The 17057-nt window shown below is 47.2% G+C and overlaps 1 protein-coding gene across 4 annotated transcripts in view; it reads right to left on the reverse strand.

Annotated features, from left to right (window-relative positions):
- The window catches only part of agrn (agrin), a 242876-nt gene that overhangs the window by 44507 nt on the left and 181312 nt on the right, over positions 1-17057 (reverse strand). For 2 of the 4 annotated variants that reach the window (XM_062391981.1, XM_062391983.1), the window contains 8 exons: positions 13983-14125; positions 13200-13305; positions 10749-10868; positions 10028-10192; positions 8908-9051; positions 6860-6984; positions 6610-6715; positions 1426-1848 (listed from right to left, as the gene is read on the reverse strand). In XM_062391981.1, the coding sequence (XP_062247965.1) occupies positions 1426-1848; positions 6610-6715; positions 6860-6984; positions 8908-9051; positions 10028-10192; positions 10749-10868; positions 13200-13305; positions 13983-14125 (1332 nt within the window). Of the gene's footprint in view, positions 1-1425; positions 1849-6609; positions 6716-6859; positions 6985-8907; positions 9052-10027; positions 10193-10748; positions 10869-13199; positions 13306-13982; positions 14129-17057 lie in introns of all 4 variants that reach the window. The other 2 variants (XM_062391980.1, XM_062391982.1) reach the window with 1 other exon arrangement.

Below are 17057 nucleotides of genomic sequence, written 5' to 3' on the forward strand. Positions count from 1 at the left end.
TCAAATAAACACACACACAGGCACACACACAAGCACACACACACACACACATACACATACAGCTGAAGATGCAGGAGGAGAGCAGATTTTAACAGAGCATGGAAAAAAAACGTAAAACCACCCACCTCTGACCTGCTCACATTTATATAGTCAGACAGTGATATGTGCACTCGGAATCGGTCAAACTGAGAGACGAATGGAAAGGGAGATAAGGGTAAAACACACACACACGCACGCTCACATAGACATACACACAAACACACACACAAACACACAGAACAAAGATAATACTTTGATACACTTAATGTATAAATAGCACAAACAGACTGCAAAACTAAATTTGTATGTTCACTATGTCGAAATCTATACTGTCTAATCTCCTACACTGCTCGTATAATCAAGGTATAAATATAAACATATATATATATATATACCAAAGCAAGCACAGGTAACACATACATACACACACACACACACACACACACACACGCACACACACACAGAGCCACAAGACACTGGGTCTCCTTGGCAGGCGAGCGACATGCTCCTCGCGTCACTGAGCACTCTGGTCAGCCTCTGACAAGAGAATAAATCTCTGACTCTGGGAGAAGGAGCAAGGAAGGGGAGGAAGAGGAAGAGTTGAGGAAGAGCGCAATGGGGCTCATGCTGTTCCATCAATCCTATCCTGTTATGGCGAGCTGTCAGCCAAGGTGGATGGATAGACGAGCAGCCACAACAGGAGAAAAAGAAGTTTTGATTGAAAAGTCTCAGTCATCCCTTGTTGTCCGAGCACAGGCCCACAAACCGCAGCTGGCTGTTACAGTCAGGAGGGCATGTCGAGATAGATTTGAGACTAGTCATGTGACAAGGTACACAGCCTCCACACACACACACACACACACACACACACACACACACACACACTCTCTCTCAGTCGCATCAGCCTGTCAAGTCTGCTCCAGAGATCCCCAGATGTGGGCCAACAGTTTCATTTGGCCTCCACAGAGTGTATTCTACAGAGCCCGGGTTTGTTTTGCTATAGCTGCTGAGAGCAAGCGCTGGTGGAATGGAAGAAAAGAGCATGGGTGATGCTTCAACACTAAATCATGCGAATACATTCCTTTCTCTCTGAAATTGAGAGATACATCTTTTGCAAGATGAAATGACACCAACAGCATCTGTCTACTTAGATTTACCAGCCTGGCTTTGACATTTCTCTCTCCCAGCTGTTACAGCCAGGAGGGAGAATGTGGAGAATACATAAATACATAAGCCTGTGCTGATTTCTGTGTAACTCTCAATCAACTGATGATGGCATGAATGTATTATGATGTCAGCTAAGAGACGTGTGAGTTTGTCTAGTCCCCCCCCCCCCACAAACACCCAAAGCATTGTGGATAATGAAGTGAAAGAGCAGTGATTTACCGACAGTCTCTTCTGCCCCACTGGCCTCTGTTGGAACGCCGCTACCTGGTTCCAGTTCCGGCTCGTCCTCTTCCTCCGTTTGGTCGTCCCCGCTTGGCTCCCCGCTGCCCGAGCCCTCGAGAGAGGACACTGCAGCTGAGGGAGGGGGGCTTCTGCGGGATGAGGCGGTGGTTGACGGAGGTGGCTTGTGGATGTTTGGGTCGGGGTGGTTAGATCGCGCGCGGTTGCGGGTGAGAGTAGAAAATGGGGTGGTGGCCGGGGGCCGCTGGGTGGTCTCTGTCTCGGCCGTCCTCGGAGGTGGGATGGCCCACACCATGTTGGTGGGGATGGGGGCTGCGGTGGTGATGGAGACAGCGGCATTGGAGCTGGGGGTGGTGGTGATGGGGTTGGGGGTTGGTCGCTCTGCCGGCTCGGAGATGGTTTCTGGTGGAGGGAAGGGCAGGAAGCAAGGAATGGATGAATGACGGAGCAAAGATGGAAATGTTTGATTTTAGCCAATAAACCACATCAAAGCCACTTGATGATCAATAAATCCTAGTGCTGACCACATCTCTACCTCTACACTGACAGAATGACAATGGCCTGTTCGATCCTCTAACCCTTCTCCCTGATGCACAACAACGTCATTATGAAATTACATTAAAAAATAAAACACACATATGTCTCTAATTAAAAACCCTGTAACGGATGAGATGTCTGGAACCTTTACTGGAAAAACCCTGAGGAATGAGAGCTCATTGATCTACAGAGTGGTTATGGGACATATCAAGAGATGACATCATGCAATCAGAGTTATATGCAATGAAGTGTGCTCCAGCTTGAGAGGAGTTATGTCGCCCAAACAGGGCTGAGCTACTCCAGTTGGTGTCAATGCAAAGGATGTGGTGCGATTGTGTGTGAGCACACATGGAATGCAATTGTTTGTATGTCCATGTTTGCATGCTGCAAACATGCTGTGCCAATCCCTATGAATTATATATCCATATTCAAATGCGGCCCTCCAGAAGCAAAGCTTTAATCACCAACAGCCAGTGCCTCCGGTGATGAATGATTGATAGAAATGGGGCAAAAAAAGCCGGCTTTAACTCTGGCTTCAAAGAAGGCAGACTGCTGCTCACAGAGAGCATGAGCATCCGTCAACGCCACCACAAACACTCCGCTGTCAACAGATGCACACAGACACGCACACACACTTCAGAAAAAGAAAAAAAGGTTCCCTCCAAATGAGGGAGAGGCTCTCTGCAGAGACCATCATTACCAATGCAAAAAGCTCCGGTGCAAAAGGACAAACTGCCTGCGATAAAAGAACGATAAATAGGACAAAAACTCCTGAGGGGGGGGGGGGGGGGAGTGAGTTGGCCGGGAGATACTACGCAAGTAAGTCCTTCAGATTGTTGCAGAGGCACGCAGGCGTGACGATACTGCCATTCCCCCTGTACTTCTTCATATACCAGGAGTAAAGATATGTGTAAGCATGTAGGTGAAATGAAAAGAAGATTATAAACAAACCCTATACCATCGATTTCCATTTCCTTAGGATTTACAGAACATTATGTGTAGGTTTTAATTACACTACCATAATCTGCCTTTTGATCTGCAATTATTTACTGAGGTGTGAAATGTGATAACTACTGAGACGGCAGAAAGCCTGGGAGACACACGGGGTGTCAGCTTAAGGCTCAGCACATCTCTGCTGAAAGAGAGATTTGGAGTGGAGAGCGAAGCACTGTGATGCTATCGCCGAGAACGGGTGGCAGGCGTCGCCTTTCCTCATGGCTACACCTGTCAGTCAGGTGGCAAGCTCAGCGTCTGGCTGCTCGCTCCACGGAACGTGTCTGATGTGTGTTTGGGCCGTGTGTGCACATCGACCAAGCAGCGAGCTACTGTGACGCGGGATAAGCAGAGAAAAGAACAACGAGCAGCACAGTCTGTTCAGCCGACGCTCCTCTTAATTTGGTTTAACAGTCCGTTTGCCTGTGTTTCGGCTTTCTTTATACGGACGGTCATGTCACAGGGTGGGGAGAAGCAAATCACTGTCATCTTGGCCTGTGTCAGCCGTGTGTTTATCTTTGAAAGGTGCTTATTAAGATTGTTTGTGATGTCAGCCGAGCTCAGTGAGGGAAACAGGGGACCGGAGCAGAAAGACAATGGAACCACACAGGCGAGAGGATGAAAATGATAGGAACAAACTCTCTAAAGAAAAGGGATTAAATCAGAAAGAACCCCCAAAAAAAATAAGTTAACCAAGTCTGCAGTGGAAGACTACAGGCAGGGTAAAAATGACTGAGGGATTGAATAATGGGAGAAAATCACAGGACATGGGAGAGAAATGGTGAAGGCAGCAGAACCCCGGCTAACACACACAGGCGGAGGGGAGGGGCTGCTGGTGCCATATACTGACACTCGTTGCAAATTTGCCGCAAACCTACAGGTGATAACACCATATGGGGGAGGCAGGTCTTTGCCAACTTGGTGGTCACTTCCCCCATGGCGGTCGAATTTGCTCACTGGCCCAAATGCCCTCCCCCGGGTGCTTGGTACAGTAGCTTTTGCTTTTTGAGCTGGATGTCTCAGATATCGATTCATCTTTTGCCGAGAAGCCAATAAAAAATCCTCCCCCCCACTCTGTGGCTGCACTGCCTTTTAGCTCGGAGACTTCAGAGAGCTGGGTAACATCAGAACTAGTTGCAAGTCCTCGGTCACAGGCATACAGATTTGAAGGGGATTAACTTAGCGTACCCATTAATGGCAGACTGTGCTGCAGTGGCAGCTTGTTAATACAGGGCGCAATTTCTCAAACATCCTGGGCAAAAAAAAGCCTATTTAAACATGATTTAATTATATAATAATAGTTTACTCGCACAATGTGCCTGGTAGACCGTGTCAACATTCAATGGAAATAGTCTTCAAATTGTATTTGGCTTATGTCTGTCTAATTTCTTCCTGGTACGGGGCGAATGTAAGTTCTTAAACTTTTGGGACCTGAGGCTGCTCTTTAACTGTTTGTTGAAGATTTTCAACAGGGAATCGATACAGGTGGCAAATCGGTCATATCTTTACCTAAACACCCTTTCACAAGGCGTTCAATCGAGGAAAAAAGTTATGTCTTCCCCAGTTTGCTGTTTCGAGGTGTCGGCACAGAGGTACTGCGGACAACGACGAGGGTGAGAGACCGAAAACATCTCTTTGAGGAATGCAAACAACATGACAGTTCCCACAGTCATCCAGACAACACAATGAGGTCACAATTTTGCGGCAGGCTAAGCATTTCTCAGCAGCTGGATGAAGGCTACAGGACTGGCATATTGAATCTTGTGTTGTTTTTGAGTCCGGCTTCAGTTTATTTGTCCCCGCCCCCTCCAACAGTACGGCCCCTACAAATAAATATTATCACCAGCCGCCACTGCTGTGCAGCAGTAGTCACACCCTGCGGTATAATACAAACTTGTGAGGAACCAATGATGTTAAAAAGAAAGATCAATATTCACACATTAAGCCCTTGGCATTGCTCTCTTTTCCAACTACATAGCAGCTTGGTGAGCATTAGCATGCCACAGCGCTGAGGCCGGGCGTCTGGAAGCGCGGCATGTAAGCAGCGGGGGGGGAGGGCGGGCGGGCAGGGCTCCAGAGTGGCGAGGGGTGGAGGCAGAGCAAATGCTAATTCGCACCCAGCCACACGTGAAATGAGCTCGAGATCTAACCCCCGAGCCGACAGCAGCGGCGGAGCAGCAACCCGCGGTGCAACCGTGTCCGGAAGAAAAAAAAATGAAAAGATCCTCTGTGGCTGTCGGCGGTCCCGAGTGCTGGCCCGCCTCCTCCTCCCCCGAGAGCGGGAGAGAGAAAATGTCTGCTGTGAGGCGTCTTCTTCTTGCCTCCTCTGAGCTGCAATGTTAGGTGAGGGATTACATACAACCCACATCCCTATTGCCAGGCAACAGAGGAATGTTAAACCAAACTGGATTTTGGCACCTTTTGCTGGTAACCCACTGGCACTGAATTTCTAATAACCAGATGTTCAGGGAATTATCAAAGCCTCGTTGATCTCTCGCTGAGCATATTTTTTTCATTTCCTATTTGTGTAGCTGCAACGGCCTATGAATATGGCATAGCTTGGGTTTGACAAAGACAGATGAATGAGAGGGACTCTGCCTCTTTCGTGACAAAAGTATTTGGTCACTTGAGCTATGGCCACCGAGCGATGAGGTGAATGGACATTTTAGCAGCCCAAAATGCCAGACACCTGGCAGTGGCTGGTGGCCAGAGCCACACAGCTGGCACTCCCCTTCCCTCGCCGGCGGCATCTCTAGAACCCTGTTGTGACGCAAGCTGGCAGCCGGCGCAACAACTCCGCTCGACATGAAAGCCGTGGCCCTGGCACATGTCAGAGCACCTACTACACCGATCCAAACAATGTCCATCGGCATCTGGACGAAGGGGCGGGAGCTGCACCTTCTAATCGGTACACGTGTGCTCTGCATCCACCGCCACACTGAAGTAGCGTTGTGCTGCTGCCAGAATAATGCTGCGAGGGGAACCATACATCTGCCCACGGGGGGGGGGGGGTTGAAGATGATGCCAAATCCCGACAGAGGTTTTCGACAAGGCAAAGAGGGAGAGTCACTGTTATCTACTGGGATTGCAAAGCTCGGGCTCCAGGATTTGAAATGCCACAGCATCTGACGCTTTCTTGTTCTAATGTTTCCCGTGTGTCGCACATGATGTCGCTGTCATCCGACCGAAATGAGCTAAACATGTCCTGTTTGAAAATGTTAATCATAGAGATTCAGAAACTATGAAAAGCAAAATTCTCAGCAGAGAACGTGAATACTAAATGACTGCGAATATGTGACTTTGAGCTTGTCCGCTCATCAGGAATGTGTCCTTTGCGATGAAAAATACTTGGATTTGCCTAATCTCTGATTACAATCACTGCTCAAACTGCTGCTATGTGCAGGTGATTTCCCGCAGAAGGAAGCGATTAATTCACGCAAAACGTTGTCTCACTTTGCTGTGTCTTTACTTTCTGGGACGGACACGGAGAGATGGAGAGGAGGAGAAACAGCAGGAGAGAGATAATTTGAGGTCCACAGCGCTGCTCATTATCTTGTGAACAGGGGGGGGGGGCTTGACAACAGTTGGCCGTCTGTTCGAGGTGTGATGCATGGGGGTACGGACGGGGCTCACCTGTGCACTGTCCGAAGTGCAGCACTGCAATGTCCTTGTCCTGTCTGCAGGCTATGGTCCTCAGCTGGCACTGGTCGGCATAGGTCACCCCGTCGGAGCCGCACACCTGCTCCACGGTGACAGAGATGGAGAGAGGGGAGTTCAGAACACCTGTTGAGTACCCGCGGGCCACCGACACAACATCTCTGTGTCGATGCCGTGTTGCAAACTGGGGAATTCAAAACGACTTGTTTCTTCCCACGGTTCCCACCTTGGATTTGTTTTTCTCGTCGCAGTCCGGTGAGGGGCACTCGCAGTGGGCCTGGTCGTTCACCTCGATGCAGGAAGCTCCGAAGCTGCACACCAGCTCTTCACATGAAGTCGGAGCCTCGGGACCTGCGGAGCACATGAGATTGTGTTGCTGCGACTCCATATTCAAACCATTTAAAACAGTGCGGAGAAACTGCTTTATGAATTCTGACTGTAGCAGTTGTACGAGAGTGTGGAGCTAAATTAAAAGATAAAGTTGCCTGCAGATTTAATGTCTTCAAATTACAGGACTCTTGCTCACTTTTATTAAGCGCGCTAAAGTTCTGCCTACAAACAACCATTCAAATGGTTTCTCAAAATCTGTACAGCATGATGAAATGTGAATGTAATCACACAAAATACGAGTCCTCGGCATATTCATACACACAGCATTTTGCTAATGCAGCTGCCGTTGCTTCTGAGCATATTGCACTTTTTTGTAGAAGGTCACACTAAAGATTTCTGATTCAGACAAAAAGGGGGGGGGGGGGGTCCTCCCGCTGGTGTCAAGCTCCACCCTCCAATCCACAGCATGGTGTTTGCAAAAAGACAGTATATAAAGATAAGGACAAATACAAAGGATATGATCGCAATTTCCCCCTGGTGGCTGGATACAATATAGGTCATGAATCCTGCCTCCTCCATGTTAGTGGATGTGACAAGTACCCAATTGACAAGTCAAAGTTTCAAATGCATTTTTATCAACGATTATTTCCATCTTTAGCAGTGGTTCTCTTTCAGGTAGTCTGGTTTAAAAAAAAAAAAATGTTTTATCACTACTGCGCAGCCTGTAGTTCCAAACGAAATGATCAGCTTTCATAACTGGGATGTTTTGGATTCATTTATGAAAAGTAAGAAGTTGACACGTGTTGTCAATCTTTATATAGACAGTGTGTCAGCGTGATGTTAGCATGTGTTACTGTGGTTTGGGTTCAAAACAAAAGAAGTTGTATTGCATGTAGAGAATAATCTGGATTAAAGACATAATTCATGTTCTTGATCAACTAATTTAGCATGTATTGGCTTGACTTGGGGGAGTGGTAGCACTAGTATTAGAAGCTAGGGTTTTAGATAACCACAACTTCCATCATGGTTGAGGTCAACCTGTGTCAACGAGTTGGGGACAGGCTGAAAATCAGTATAACAGTACAGCAGTGGTAATATAATGATCAAATTGTCTATCTACCTTTATGTCCCACAGTGTGACTTACACCTGGTTTCATAGACCACAGCACTTTCCCTAAACTATTTTTACAGGGGTAGAAAATATGAGTAAGGTGTGCACTCAGGATATTCTGCCTTTGATGTCTTGGAGCCTTGGAAGTTGCCGCAGCAGGAGCCGGAGCTGGGGAACCTGCCATCGACCGGCCAACTGTGAGCGTGGGGTGTTTGCATTGTTGCAACATTAAAGAGGCTTAGCGTACCCCCCCTCTGCTCCTGCTTTCATGTGCCACCACCTTTTCATCTGGCAGGGTGTGTGGCACAGTGCCCCACCACTGTGCCAGGACGGCTGGCTTCATTAAGCCTTTGACTTCCTGTCGATATCTGATGGTGCATCTTAATCAAGGAGCAACAGGCTCCCACAGCATGAGCCCAACTATGCTTCAACTCGATTTCCGCTAGTGCAACCGCTGGAGCGCTTTTAATCATTAATCCAAGTGTAATCAATAGTCCTAATGCGTGGAGTACAAACATCCACGCTCAAGTGAACGGTCCAAAATGGAAGATGATGTAAAGAAAGTAAAATATCCATGGGTGATATGACTTGTGTCAGCTGTACACTCAAGTATTTTCCTAATCAGTATTGATCAACCTCCCTGGAGCCAGTTCTTCCAGTGCCAATAGACCAGATGGATGTGAAAAGCAGACTGGAAGTTGCAAGGCTGATCCACGGTCAGGCGAGTGGTAGAGGAACACTTAGGAAGTGTGTGTCTGGCTATGGGTGTGAGTATGAGTGTGTGTGTGGTTTATTAACGCTCCACTGGTTGCCTCGGCACCCTCTCTTATTACCTTTGTCGCAGCCATTCATGCCCATCTTGCTTCCATCTGGACACACGTTGCACTTCATGCCTTTCACTCCCGTCTTGCAGGAACACAGACCTGACATCTGCTCACAGTCGTCCCGGACCGAGCCTGTGGCGTCGCAGTTACATGCTGCCGTGGAGAGGAAGACGAAAAGAGGGGGAGAGGGATGGATGAGGAAAAAGCAGCAATTCGGGACGGTGACAGTAAGAGGAATTATTACGTCCGAGGCGACCTAAGCCTCTGAACCCTATTACATTGTTGTCGGAGAGTCAAGGGTTGGGAACAGTTCATCCTGCCTTAGGGGAAACTGAGAGAGGAGGAGGAATATGTAACAGAAACTCAAGAAAACAACCGTAGGGAAGGACATCCACCCCATCACAGAATCAATGATGTGTGTTGTTTTTTCTGCTCTCCAGCTCAACCTGGTGTTGGTGCGCTGTCTGCTGTGTTGTTGGGTGAGCCTGTGTGTGTGTAAACCTTGTTAAGGTCAGGCCAGGGGTGAGGCAACTGCAGGCTTCCCGCTGCTGACTGAAAATACCCTGTGGCTTTGGAAGCGAATGTCCTATGATACCTCAGTGGCAGGAGCTGGTCACCATATTGCATTACAGCAAGACAAACAAGGGTCCATGACCCCAGTCTTCACTTGAATACAAATGAATACAGAGCGTTCAGTACAGTTGTGACATGACTGAAGGGCATATAAACCACTATTCTTTTTACTTTCCAACACTTCACAGATATTAATCCTAATCTTGAAGTTAACATTTACAGTCTACATGGTATAAAATACAATGTTTGTACTTTACGAAAACGTGACATTTATTTACTTAATATTTCAGTTCTGATTGTTTGTGTCACAGTGGCGCAACGGTTTCCCAGTTCAAATCCCAGTTCGGGCGTCATCTTTCTGTTTGATTTGTTCTCCCTATGTCGTTGTGGGTTTTCTCAGACATACAGATTGGAGTTAGGTTAACTAAAGACTCAACTCTGTCCGTAGGTGTGAATCTACCTATACCAACCGACTGCTCCTACTCTTGGAGTTGTGTAGCAGTACAACAATGTACACATGCTCAGTCAGCACAGACGCAAAGAGGCGATTGCTTACGCGTGCAGCCGCTCATGTTCTCCGTCACGATGCCACGGAAGTTCCAGAAGCCCGGCTCGCATCGGTCACACTTCTGTCCCCCGACGCCCGGCTTACAGGAACACTGTCCGCTGGCTGGGTCACATGTGCCCTTGTAGGAGCCATACGGGTTACACTGACAGGTGCCTGAGGAGAACAACAGATGTCACTTTCAGCTTCTACTGGTTGATTCTGGACTGACTCAGCTCCTTTGTAACTGGAAACAGCTGAATAGTGTTTATTATGATAGATAATCTGTATAAAAGATTTATACTGGCCAAAAATTATTCCAGAAAAAAAAGCTTCCAGATAAAATGTGCTTAGGTGACTTTCCTCTTTAATGAATGTCTGTATATCCTTCTTCATGTGTGTGAATCCCCCCCCCCGTCCACACTGTATCCCCCTCTCTAACTGCAAAATGCAGCGTTTTGTCCTTCATTTATCATTCGTCAAGATCATCAGTCATCAGATGATTTCTATGTTGATACAGTGTGAGATTATCATAATTATTCCTTGGATTAAGATGAAACGTTTTTCGGCTCTGCAACTTTGCAAATGTAAAACGCCAAGGACAATAAGGCCCGTGTGCTGAAACAGCCTGATAGTATCTACGTTTTTTTTCCCCCCCTAATGTGAGCGAACGCGTCAACAGAACTCGGGAGCACATCAGAGGGTCACGAGCGGGACGGGAAACAGGACTTACTGGGACATCCAGCCAGTCCGACTCCTGAGGCGGCCGTCATGTTGTCGGAGCAGCAGCCGTACACAGACAGACTGCAGTGCTGAGGCGCTTTCAGCACAGGCAGAGATGTGGCTGAAGTCACTGATGAGGGAGAAAGGAAAAGTAGAGGAGAGATGGGGGGGGGGGTGGCACAAGGAGCGGGAGGAAGAACACCAACATTTGAGTGGGATTTAGACGACACAATCTCAGAACAACGTGTAACTTTTTTCGCCAACAATGAGTTTGGCTCGGAGGGGGGGGGGGGGGGCAGAGGTGGTGGAGAAGCTTGCAGTCGGCTTCAAGATAACGATTCTGTTTTCTACTTTCCCCCACAATGGCTCAAAATCAGGAAGAAATGATTCTACTTCCTCCAGTGAAAACAAACAATGGCGTCGCTGGTGAGTGTGCCGGAGAGGACATTCGCCACCCACTAGGAGGCATGTTCTATTTCTCATTTGTTCTTGTCTAATATTATGGAATTGTGCCGCTGCCCCACAACCTTCCAGATTTTTTTATTTTCTATTTTTTAAATAAATAAATGTCGCATAATGTGAAGGACTGTGCCAAGCAGTTTTCTCTGCCTGTGCACAGTATGTGGAGAGCCTCTTTGTCTAAGGATGTGCCAGCCTTCACACCAGTGTGACAGCTCCGGATACAAAACTACATTCAACAAAATAAAAACAAATGTGTTCCCGGAACCTGCCACTTCTTCTGAAATTGGAAGAGAATAACAGAACATACAGTGGGAGGATAAGGGCGTCTGTTTAATGGCCGAGGCAAAACAATATCATTGTGCTCGTTCTCTCAAGGCTTTGGAGGGAAAGAAGGGAAGTGGTGGAAACACAAAGCCGAAAAGCCGGAATCTTTCCCCTGTCTCTTTTCCCTCTGTCTCTTTCGATTCCCCTCCCGATCTCTTGGAGCATTGGAGTTTGGAGGCTGGAGATACCAGGGCCATAAATCAGGATGTTACTGGTGTGGATATGAGCCTCAGCCTAATGCTGACGACTCGGCCCACTCTTTTTTTTTTCTCCCCCGAGCTTTTCCCACTCCAGAGACCGTCTTTGGATACAGTTCATTAAACTTGCCACTTTCCTGCGCTCCATTTAGCTATCTGTCCTGAGCCTATTAGAACAAGGAGAAATTTTAATTTCATATGTTCTTCCACCCCTCAAGGGTTTTTCCTCTCCAGTAGCCATTGTCCGGCACAATGCAGCTCATTGTGATGTACAATATTGCCCTCGCCTTTTCCAGGTCTGTGCTTTCTCTGCCTGTGGTCAGACTTTTTTATTCCTCGGAGGGAGCATCTGCACGTCTGCTTGTCTACTAAACCAATGAGTTCTGTATTTCTTTGGATTTCACAGAAATCCCTGACCCAGATTTGAGTTCGCAGGTATTTATAAAGGATGGTCTGAAGTGCTGTAAGAGGCAAACTTTACAAATGTGTGCGCAGCAGATGACACTGTTGACGACGAACCTGCAATAGTTCTTAAATAAAAAGGTTTCTTTGGTGCTCCGCTACTGACAGGTAGCGTGTTTACATTCTTTGCTATCGGAGTTGAGGTCAAGCAAAGTTTTCTCCCTCCATAGTTAATGTGGAGGGCAGTGAAATTCCCAAAGATCTGAGTCTTTCTTTTCCATCAGCCAATAGGAGAGGAGAGCCCAGAGGTCTTGTAACCATAGAGGGCTCTCCAAAAGAAGGATTGATTATCCACGGATGGTAGAGAAGCGTGACAGTCAGTGCCCAAGGAGGCCAGCTTAGGAAGGAGAAGGATCTGTAGGGATGTGTGTGAAAACACAGGCAGCTCTCTCATTCTCACTCCCTCTTCAACTCTCTCCATCCTCCTCTCTTTTAGAGCCACAGGGAATCAAACAGGCTGCGATGATCACACAAAATCCCTTAAGTGCATTTTGCTCTGCTCTTCGACCTGAGCTACCATCTGAGGCAAAAGCTCGCGAGGAAGAATGAACCTTCGCTACTTAACCACAGATCTGACAACTACTCTGCATGATAGATGGCACTCATTTACATTCAGTCTTTTTTCTCTCTTTTTTTAAGTAAGTGGGGTAAAGTGGTATCCTGAGGGTTAGGAAACAAGCTTGTGAGCACAAGTTGAATGGTGTGAATTGTCAGAATATCTGGCAAGGAAAAAGGCATCATTATTTGTATCTGTACACACGAGCCAGTGAGAGAGATTCTTAACTGGCCGGCCTCAGAGGAGCGGCTCTTTAACCACAACCTTCTCTTGGTTGATTTGCTTCAGGCTACAGTGGTCACACAACAGCAGTGCTGTCACAATCATAATCCGTCTACACACTATTTCTACCCCATCAGTGGATGAAATGAGTGGAGAAATGTGATGTCAATGACAATGAGTCTTGGTGAGGTTTGCTTCTTTTCCATGTCACTAGCTGTGAGTGGTGTGATGCACCAACCTGCACACGGCCCCTGATTCTGAATCAACAAGTGCTCTTGATTCTCACATCTGGCCTTCTTCAGCTCGCACTCGTTGCTGTAGTTTTTGCCATTTGAGCCACAAACCTGCAAAAAAACAAACAAAGTTGGATAATGCACAACAACTACCACTGTGGTGTGGAACAGGATCAGCGGATCCAGGATTTTGTTTCTCCAATTGAAAACCAATCCGAACAGATATTTGTAATATTTGATATCTGAGTGTGTGCAATTTGGTGCAAAACCAAATAAAAGAAACAAGGATCCACTGAATTTAAATGTGGGGCATTAGGGGGGCTGCTGTGCCTCAGTGGAGGTATATCTACTCTACCAAGGGCCCTTCTAGTTTCAGGATAAGTTGTTCAGAAGTACCATTAACTGGAATGTCAATTTTTTCGCAATGTTTGAGCACCGTTTTTTTCCCCTTATGTGTCACTTGAATATGTTGGTGATCTTTTGGCTCCAGGGTTTCCATCATGCTTCAAAGATGGTTTCAGTGGTAATTGAGTCAGTGAGTCATTTTCAGGGCTACATTTAATAAAATTTTATAAATCTTGTAAAAGTTATTTTCAATAACTACTAATCTAAATTGAATTTATCCTTAATTAACTCTGGAGACGCAGTCATAAAACTATGTGTCTCATCTTTGTGTGTCGCACTTTGTTACTCTCAGACATAATATGGACTCTAATTGCATCATTTGAAGTGTGTTTAGGGACTAAAGCATGTGAGTGTTTGTGGAGTGGTGCTGAAGGCAGCCGTACCGGGTTGTGAGGCACACTCTGGCAGGTGAAGTCACACACGCATCGGTCCTCCTCTGCATCCTCATCCCACGAGCCTCCAAACATGCGGCAGCGGTCCTGCTCGCAGCTCTCCACTCCTGAGCCTGACCCTCCCGAGCCGCAGTCTGCTTCAGACACCATAAACACACAAAATCACATTAATAAAACATACACAAGCACACGGGGGAGATGCCCCTTTTATCAGCACATCAGATGAAGTGTGCTCGTTGCTTTTCTCTTCATGTTACAGCTTAATTTATACACCGGGAACATCACAAACTGAAGATCATTTACATTTCCCTCACGCTGGTTGCAAAGAGAGAACCAGAGGCACTGTTGGTAAAACAAGATAATGACCCACCGTAGTGAGGGCAAGAGACTGACTAAATAAATTAAGAACATCTCTGCACCACCAGCGAGGCATCCTTTTCATTTCAATTTAATCACAGCCGAAAAGGGGAGGGGATTATTAACTCTGGCCTCCAAGTGTGCAGGGAGAACTGGTGGCCTCCTTTATGGGTGCCTGCTCCCTGATATGAGACTGCAGCTAATTGCAAAGTCAAATCTAATTATCTCCTGAAAGTTTCAAGAAAGTTGGCCCAGCAAATATTTAAGGGCAGCACTAAAAGGCCTTTCTTTTTTTTTTTTAAAAAGAGAACTCCTCTTGTGCGCTGCTCGAGCCGACATCGTGTTCCTGGTGAAAGAGGCAGCAAGCAAAAATCACTAATCACTATGCAGGATTTGTGCCTTCACAAAACTGCCGTCATTGTTGACCTGCTGTTCAAACTTTAGAAAAAGATAAGGAAAATAGATTCGAGACGGGAGAAAGAAATACTTTTCCAGCAGATCTGCTTGATGTTTCATTTATGAAAAACAAATCGGGGGCTGTTGCCGAGCGCAGGCAAAGAAAAGGGGGAGGATCCGGCTTTTGAAGTTGCAAATTTCACCTACAGTGAAACTCCTGGGGGAGATTATGGTGAGCGTGTGTGAAGGCAGGGAACGAAAGCAGTCAGCAAGAAAGATGGAGAGCATATCAGACGGAGAGTGAGAGCGAGAGGAACGTTGAGGGGCTGGCAGAAAAAGTGAATCTGAAACAAATTTGTTATTCAAAAATGGAAAGAACGCAGACCAGCTAAAAGCCCCCGGTTCAGCTGAAAGGCTCAAAAGGTAATCAAGGTGTATCTTCCTCTGTCTGTCTACTTTTAGGGCTCATTCCACTCTGTATTGACGCGCCACTGCTAATGGTGAAATCAATGTCGCAGTGATGGAAGTGCCACTTAGCATAGCCCATCTTCTAAAGCAGATTATGGAGCGGGTCACAGTGCGGGGGAGGGGCTGGGGCCCATGAAGCTCTGGTCTGGTCTTTGACATGGGTCACCGGGAATGGGCTGTGACAGCTCTGAGGGGTCGATACAGCGGGGCGGGACTGGTGAGCTCTGTGTGTGCTGCTTTACAGAATTACATCACATTAGTTATAATAACATTAGTTTTATTCAATAATGAAGCTGGGGCTTTGTGGTCAGGCCACATCTCCTGAAACCATCAGAGCTCGTTAAAGATTCGCTCTTTCTTCATTTTGAAGCGGCAGAACCTCCGACCCTCTTCCTTGAGCTTGTATTTTGCTCCTGCAGCTCATCGATTGCGAGCCCGCAGTCCGAATTAAACATAACATTTTGTGATGGGTCTAATGGGTCTTGCTTAATGGCTTCCAACTGCCACTGACGGTATCGCAGGTCGACTGGCGTACGCTGCGACTTGAAAGGGAGACGTCCGCTGACTCCAGAGCAGAGAAATAAGAGCTGAGACCCTCGGTGGGCCGCCTGTGCCTGTGTACTGTACGCCAGCTCAGCAAGACAGCAACACAAGGGGAAATGCAGGAGCAGCCAATTCATATTCCGCTCAGGCCCCCTTACAGAGACAAGATAAATAAATAAAAGAGGTAAGACATTAGAACAGAATAAATAAAAGCGAAGGGCAAAGAGGGGTCCTAATTAGCTGCTGCTCTTTCATGTGCCCACCACCCGTGCTGCCTAGGAACCTTTCAATTAATACATCCCCAGCTATGATGGCTGTATCAGCTATTCTCTCTGCTCTGCCCATCCTTTCCTTTTTACTCAATCATGTCAGGAGCCAGGAGTCTATTTAGCCGAGGGAGCTCCATTAAGAAGACAGGATTCAGCGGCGGCAGGGAGAAAGGAAATGAATAGCATGAGAATAATGTCCGTGAAAGACGGAGGAGAGAAAAAAACATCACAAGGATTTGACGGCGCAAATAATAGAGGAAGTGATGGAGAAGGGGCTTTTGTCAAAGCTGTCCAGCAGTGTGTGTGTCCGAGACACAAGAAGAGAGAGAGAGGGTAAATAGTGGAGGGATGGCATGAGGTGAACCAGATTAGCTGTGTCAACATCAGTGACTCCAGAAGTGACCGGTATTCTCATGGAGCCTCTCTTCTCACGACCTGTGTGAATGTCAACTCGGGTTTTATCATTTGAAATCACGCCAAGGATCGAAAATGACAGCGGCTTTCGCCCGGGGATGCGGTGTGGCGCCACCCTCCTCTGTTTTCCCTCCGTCTATCAGTCACTCACACGAGCGACTCTGCCCGGATGTGACAGGGAGTTTATCCAAATAAAAGTTCCCATAGGATAGAGAGGGATGGAGCGTCACCACCCGTGTGCCGGCTGCTTGAAGGAGGCACAGGGAGGGAAAGAAGCTTGCTCCCTTAGCAGAAGGTTACAGGGCATGTGATGGATGGAGCACGGAGGTAAAATCCGCTGATCTCACGCCGAGGAGCTCTCCCCCCCGCCCCTCCCGGGCTCACACTTTACTTCTCTTGTTTTTACTCCATTAGGGTTGGGGGCTGTGTTTATCTGATCAGTTTGATTTGAGGAGCGGGGTGGGGGCCGTGTATCACTGTGTGATCCCGCGCTCATAATCTTGTTTATTAAATGTCTATTCAATTAAAAAAAGGTCTGGAAACCTCCTGTAGGTGATACACTGCTCTCAGTTGCCACTTTGTCAGTGTCGAGGAAAGGAGCTGAGGCCAGGCCTACCCG

Source organism: Platichthys flesus, chromosome 7, assembly GCF_949316205.1.
Source record: "Platichthys flesus chromosome 7, fPlaFle2.1, whole genome shotgun sequence".
Lineage (NCBI taxonomy): Eukaryota > Metazoa > Chordata > Actinopteri > Pleuronectiformes > Pleuronectidae > Platichthys > Platichthys flesus.